The 7,178-nt window shown below is 42.9% G+C and overlaps 1 protein-coding gene across 1 annotated transcript; it reads left to right on the top strand.

Moving 5' to 3' along the window:
• The first annotated feature begins 351 nt into the window (after positions 1-351).
• LOC124262480 (uncharacterized protein K02A2.6-like) lies at positions 352-3,000 on the top strand. Its single transcript, XM_046696986.1, has one exon. The coding sequence runs from the start codon at positions 352-354 to the stop codon at positions 2,998-3,000; it is 2,649 nt and encodes an 882-aa protein (XP_046552942.1).
• The last annotated feature ends 4,178 nt before the right edge of the window (positions 3,001-7,178 follow it).

Below are 7,178 nucleotides of genomic sequence, written 5' to 3'. Positions count from 1 at the left end.
TCACAGACCTGCTAAGAACAGTCAGAAAGGTGCTAACAAGGCTAGGCCTCACTCTTCAAACTCTTCTCAGTCTCACAACAGACAACAAACTACTAGTCACTCATCTGCTCAAACCAGAGAATGTCTTTATTGTGGAAATACTCACGTTATGATAAAGAACAGTGTCCAGCATGGGGAAAGACATGCTCCAAATGTAAACGCAAGAACCATTACTCTTCTCAATGTGACTCTTTGAAAAACAGAAACCACAAAGTCAATAATGTGAAATCATCGAATGATGATTCGTTGGATCATGAGGAGGATTGGGTATTCTCTGTACAAGCCAAACCTCAGAGACCTGTTCAGTGTCGCATGACAGTCGCGGACTGTGACGTCATCTTCACCATCGATCCTGGAGCTTCTGTGAATGTTTTACCTGTGACTGTAGTTCAAGACAAGATTGGTGAACTCCAACCCACAACCAAGAATCTCAAGATGTGGAACAACTCCGACGTTACTCCACTTGGGTCAATACGACTCTCTGTAAGCAACCCAGCTAATATGAAGAAATACAATGTCGAATTCACAATTGTCGAGGATGAGTTGACCCCTCTTCTTGGTGTACGTGCAGCTACACAGATGGGACTTGTGTCGTTCAATGAGAATAACATTGAGCGAGTGTCTTACGTGCAAATTGAGGACAACTACAAAGATGTTCTTCAAGGGACTTTAGGTAGTTTTGACGGCACCGTCCATCTCTCTGTGGATGACACTGTGACCCCTGTTGTCATGCCCTCTCGTCGTGTGCCGATTGCTCTCCGTCCGAAACTGAAAGCTGAACTGGATCGTATGCAGAAACTTGGTGTAATTGCTCCGGTCAGTCAGCCCACTCCATGGGTAAGCCAAATCGCCATTACTCAAAAGCGCTCAGGTGATCTCAGGATTTGTCTTGACCCACAAGAACTCAATAAAGCACTCCAACGGGAACACTATATTCTTCCCATTCTTGAGGACACTCTCCATGAACTCAGACAGTCTCGTGTCTTCTCCAAAGCCGATCTCTCATCTGGATACTGGCATTGTGTACTCGATGAAGAATCCAGCTTCATCACTACTTTCCAAACCTGTTTCGGGAGGTACAGGTGGCTTAGGCTCCCTTTTGGATTGAATGTCTCATCTGAGATATTCCAACGCAAACTCACTGAAGCGTTAGATGGTCTACCTGGCGTAGTGTGCATCGCCGACGACGTACTCATACATGGAAAAGATGTCAATCACCATGATGAGAACCTCAAGCAGTTCCTTACTCGATGTCGAGAAAAGAACATTCAACTTAACCCCAACAAGTTAGAGCTCAGACTCAGTGAAATCACATTCATGGGTCATGTGATCACGAAAGACGGACTCAAGTCGGATCCAGAGAAGGTCAGGGCCATACATGACATGCCTGTCCCTTCCAACACTGAGGAACTACGTCGCTTCCTTGGGCTAGTGAACTATGTAGCCAAATTTCTCCCAAACCTGACTGAAGTCACAACTGCAATGCGCAACCTCACGAAGAAGGATGTACCCTGGACATGGTCCAAGTCTCAACAAGACTCCTTCGACAAGGTCAAGTTTCTAGTCTCATCTACTCCTGTATTGTCGTTCTATGACCCAGCAAAACCAGCAACTCTTGAGAATGACGCCTGTGAACATGGACTTGGTTCTGTGCTATTACAGGAAGGCCGTCCTGTCGCATATGCTAGTCGCTCTTTAACTGATGCAGAAAGGCGTTATGCGCAAATTGAGAAAGAACTACTTGCAGTAGTCTTCGGCCTACAGAAATTCCATCACTATACTTATGGCCGACACGTGTCTGTCATCACAGATCACAAGCCTCTTGTCGCCATAGTGAGAAAACCTTTGTCAAAAGCTCCTACTCGTCTCCAAAGTCTCCTACTCAGAACTCAAACCTACAACTTTGACCTCCAGTATCAACCAGGAACCACTATTTCAATTGCGGATACTCTCTCTCGAGCTCCTCTACCTGACAAGACACAGCTAGAGCCTGTACAGGTGAACAGTGTGATGTACACAAACATCACAGACCACAGCCTTGATCAGATCAAAGCAGCTACTTTGACTGACGACATACTCTCTCAACTCAAGACCGTCATTGTGCAAGGCTGGCCTGATATCAAGAATGATCTCTCGCCTGAACTGAGGACCTACTTCAGTTATCGTGATGAACTGACTGTGCATGATGGTCTCCTTCTCCGTGGATCACGCGTTGTGATTCCTGCCTCAATGCGTGAAGAGCTGAAGAGAAAAATTCATGTGGGACACATGGGAATCAACTCTTGTCTCGGACGTGCTAAGAGTACAGTTTTCTGGCCCCTGATGTCAAGTGACATCAGACAGTACATAGAATCTTGTGACATATGCCAGAAGTTTTGTGACAAGCATTCTCCTGAACCACTCTACATGCATGAAATTCCTGATCACCCCTGGGAAAAAGTTGGAAGAAACTACTTGGTAACCACCGACTACTACAGCAACTTCTTCGAGTTAGACTTCCTACCAGACACTACCTCAGAAACAGTGCTCCACAAACTGAAGCATCACTTTGCCCGCCATGGCATTCCTCGCGTCATCATCAGTGATGGCGGTCCACAATTCACAAGTGAGAAGTTTAAGACATTTTGTGAAACATGGGGCCTTGCTCACGAGCTATCCAGTCCCGGGAACAGCAAGGCGAATGGAGCCGCAGAAGCTGCTGTGAAAGTCGCTAAGCGAATGATGAGAAAATGCAGAGAAGCTAAAGAAGATCCCTACCTAGGACTCTTAAACATTAGAAATACTCCTACTGAAGGTATGGAGACCAGCCCAGCCCAACGCCTGTTTGGACGTTCAACGAAGACTCAACTGCCAAGCCCGGTCTCCAACCTCAAGCCTTTGTCTGAGACCAACACCACAGCCGACCTGGTCGACAGACGCATGAACGTGCTTGCCAGACATAACCGCAAAATACTCTGGTAAACCACTCCCACCTCTCAACATAGGCGATCATGTCAGAATGCAACCAATTCAGCATGGACAAAAAGAATGGACTCAAGCCACTGTGCAATCTAAGTTGAAAAGTCGCACATACACTGTCATGTCCAAGACTGGGCAGACCTATAGAAGAAATCGCCAACAGTTACGCCTGACGCGTAACCCTGTGAACAACGACCCTGAGCCTGAGGCCGTAGACAACACTCCTATTCACTCTGAAGGAGGGGTTAATGTGCAGTCCGATGACACTCCCGAGACAACAACTAGTGTTGTTCCTGGCATCCCTGTCAGCAAACAGCACCCTGTTCCTGAGAGCACTCCAGAGACAGTTCAAGTGCTCCCCTACAGAACTCGGTCCGGCCGTGTTGTGAAAGCAACAAAGCGATATGATGCATAGACTGTAAAGTGCTCATTCTCAAACGTTAAAGTTAATCCATTGAAGCTTTTAATCCAAGTAGGATGATGTTTTAGTTACGCCAAAGAACTCATAAATGGTTGAGTTGAGTTTCAGTTAAGTATCATCACTCAGTATTAGTATGGACTCTAGAGTGTTAAAGTGTGGTGATAAAGAAGCCTTTTCAACTCACTCAACGTTTAAAGTGCCTCTAGTCAACGTTTAGTTCTGGTAAAGTTTAAAGTTAATAACTGTTCATCTAAAGTGTTCTTTCTATTTTCCTTTTAAAGGAAAAGGGATGTTACGTGGTATGCAAGTGAACGCACTAATTGCGAGTTACGTCCCTTTGATATGTGTGCTACGTCATTAGATGGTGTAGTCAGCCATGATGTTCAAGTAAAAAAGGATCATCGTTCATCTCCTCTTTTGTTGTGCCTTGTTCTGAATCACTACACATAAACGAACACGTAACACTTTCTACTATTTCGGTTCTTAAAAGGCCAGAGATGAAAGTTATCTTGAGGAAGTGATATACGTTGTGCATTCAGTAAAGGTCAGTGCTTCTCTATATTAAGACATGTGCTACAACTCTACAGGCATATCCAGTCACCCAGAGAATGGTATAGAACGACCTGGAAAGAGATGACAAAACTTTATGGATGAGCAACTTCCTCATTGCCACTCAAACAAATCAATGACATGGAAAGTTTCTTCCAGAATCCTTAGCTTCAGTGTAGAATTTTCCAGCATTTTGTTCTTGTGTATATACACAGAAGTGACCATTGACTTTCATCTCACATTGCATCTCAAGTTACTAGAAGACCAGTAGTATTTTGTATGGCGATCGGTATTTCCTACCAGGCCTAGTTCCAAGTTGGATTACTGTTGATGATAGGTGAATATTATCATAACAGTCTTTATAAATTGCCATACTCACAGCTCTTGTATTATTATCCATACGAGTGAGGAGATTCCGTGTAATATCTTTTTGAATTTTGAAAAGAAAATTGGATTTTTTAAAATCTTTTTTGTTTTGATATTTGCACAGTGTGCAATTTATTGATTCTCGACGGTGATTGGTCGATGGTAGAGTTGTACATTTTCATTGGATGCCGGAAATACATTCACACCACTATGTTCATTCATAATATTTCATCGATTCATTGATGAATTGATCGTGCTGTAATCGCACTGATTCGACAATTTAAAAAAGACAGGATTTCGATTTTGTGGCTAATTTAATGCTTTATTTCATACTTCATTAACAATATGGCGTCGTTTACTTAACATGTTTTGTAATAAAATATTATCTAAAATTGATAAAATCGTATATAAATAAACATGGCTACCCTGTTAAAGTCAATGACCTGGACACGGTGGAAGGAGACATTACTGGACGTGTCACGAGAATAATACAACCACTAAATTCGTTTCACGTGTATGTGATGAACACTGAACATGGTGAAATGGGGGTCGCAAGGTATAGACTGAAAGAGTTGCCGGAAACGATATCTCACCACTTGCCTGAGAGTTTCATAAATGACTTACTGCAATATATGATACCCCCATTCGATAACAAAACGTTTGACAGGTTTGTTCCTGTTTTGGACCATGACATTAACAACTTTTTAGCTGCGAACGAAAACTGTTGTCGCCTGGGACTCGGACTAAATTTTGAGTTATCGTTCCTGACAAGGACACTGATGCGAGCCAAAACTAGGTCACAGTCCGTTTCAGCAAAATGTTAACAAATGTTCATAATTGTGTACCGTCGTCTTTAAAAACGGCTGACCATTCAGGACTGCGTTTTATTGTTCCCTTGCAGCTTTTCACTGCTCTATAAGAAGAAGGGGCAAGAAGTGGCCCAAAAACGTTGTGTTATACAATACATAAGAAGTTACCATCCATATACTTGTCTTATGTATTCACCAACTAAATGCCTAAAGAGTCTCTTACAGAATGGGAAATAAACAGAATAACCAAAGAGGTACGAGGCACGAAGTTCATTAATTTCACTTGGGACATATTTCCCGTAATCACTCGTATTCTCTAATTATGCTGCATCTGAATTTGTACTGCCATAGATAGGTCTTTGTACTGATTTGTGAACTTAGTTGATTTTAGAATACAATTGTAAATAACAGCACATTTTTGTTGTTTGTTGGTTTCATACATAGTCCTCTTACGGAATGAATCCTGGTTTAGTCTTAAGTATCAACTTGGGAATCACCAAATAGCAAAGTCTTTCCAAATGTCAAACAGAAAGGACATATATACAAGCTGTAAATCACCCATGCTCTACTACTCGAGGTAAATGATCTAATTAGGCGGGACAACATAGCGTTCGCACAATGTAATTGATCCCCAGATTGTAAATGCGCGGGTTTCAGGAAACCTAGTAAAAGGAAACAACCGATACTTTTAGCGACTGGAGCAATTCCATCAAAGGGCAGAAGGTGCAGAAGACCTACTTATGGCAAATAATACGCAGAGAGAGCAACGCGGATTTAGCCCTCCGTCCTAAAGTACACTTGAACCGAGCGTTATTCTGGACATCACACTGCAGTGGTTAAATCACGCTCAAGGTTTACCTGGCTTTGCCGACACATGATGCTGCTCCTTGTTCAACCAAGCGATGTATGTATCGCGTCTAACTATAGCTTTTAACCTTCAGATGCCCTATTTGTCATGTTTGCTTGTTATATCGAGGAGAGGCCAAGAGGAATGGACTTTCAGAGGCCCTGAAGGTCCAACTCTTTGACCACACGGCTGCCCCGCTGCCTCAGCGTGTAAGGTTGGATGGTTTGTTGTTTAACGCCGCGCTCAGCAATATTTCAGAAATATGGCGGCGGTGTGTTAATAATCGAGTCTGAACCAGACAATCCAGTGATCAACAGCATGAGCATCGATCTACGCAATTGGGATACGATGACATGTGTCAACCAGGTCAGCGAGCCTGACCTCGCGAGCACAAGTCAGCACAACGCCCAGTAAGTGAATATAATCTGTGTCCATATCTAAATTAAAACGTTTTACTGAAATACTTGTCGATCCTCACCAGACTCGAGCTGATTCTGTAATTGAGAGTCTGGGACGGTGGCCATGTGGTAAAGCTATTCCCTTGTGACGCCGATCTGGGTTCAATCCAGGTGTATGTTGAGCTCGTTGGTTGTTCTATCGAGTCGTAATGTATTGCTTTAGCGGCACTAATCTCCAAGGACTCACTCGTAGGAAAACACTCAGTTCAAACAGGAAATCCGGAAAACTTAGTCATCAGTGATTACTGTCTTCGTCGAATGAATCCATAACTCTATATACAAGCAGATCTCGCGTTCCAAACGGTCACGGTGAACTTTTAAGGAGGAAAATATTATTAGGAAATACAAACAAAACAGGAACCCGGGTCATGTGATTCGTAAAAGTTACGATTCCCATTGAATGATAAACATATAGATTACCACCAGATGTTGATAATACAACGTGGTCGCAGAAGGTCCCACGGCAGTCCTAAACACATGTAAAGTCAAGTCCATTGTTCACCTACAAATACATGGGAGCGTATGGTTCAAGTCAAAACAGTAAATTGTTTGGGACATACATGTTTTGTCCCTATGAAATTGTCCTCCACATATCTACAATTGCACCATTTGAAAGTCCTTGAACGTGGTAACCTTGATCTTTTGAGCAAGACTCGTATAACGGTCTTTGAATCGTTGGAGAAAAAACGTATACTACACTTCTTTTACCTAAAGAATTGTGTAATACGGAC

The sequence above is a fragment of the Haliotis rubra genome, unplaced genomic scaffold, assembly GCF_003918875.1.
Source record: "Haliotis rubra isolate DU_JTF1 unplaced genomic scaffold, ASM391887v1 Scf84, whole genome shotgun sequence".
Lineage (NCBI taxonomy): Eukaryota > Metazoa > Mollusca > Gastropoda > Lepetellida > Haliotidae > Haliotis > Haliotis rubra.
This window is presented reverse-complemented; position numbering and strand designations above follow the sequence as displayed.

What these genes read in the sequence shown, in the direction of transcription:
- LOC124262480 (XM_046696986.1), top strand. Translation starts at nt 352, where the DNA reads ATGACAGTCGCGGACTGTGACGTCATCTTCACCATCGATCCTGGAGCT.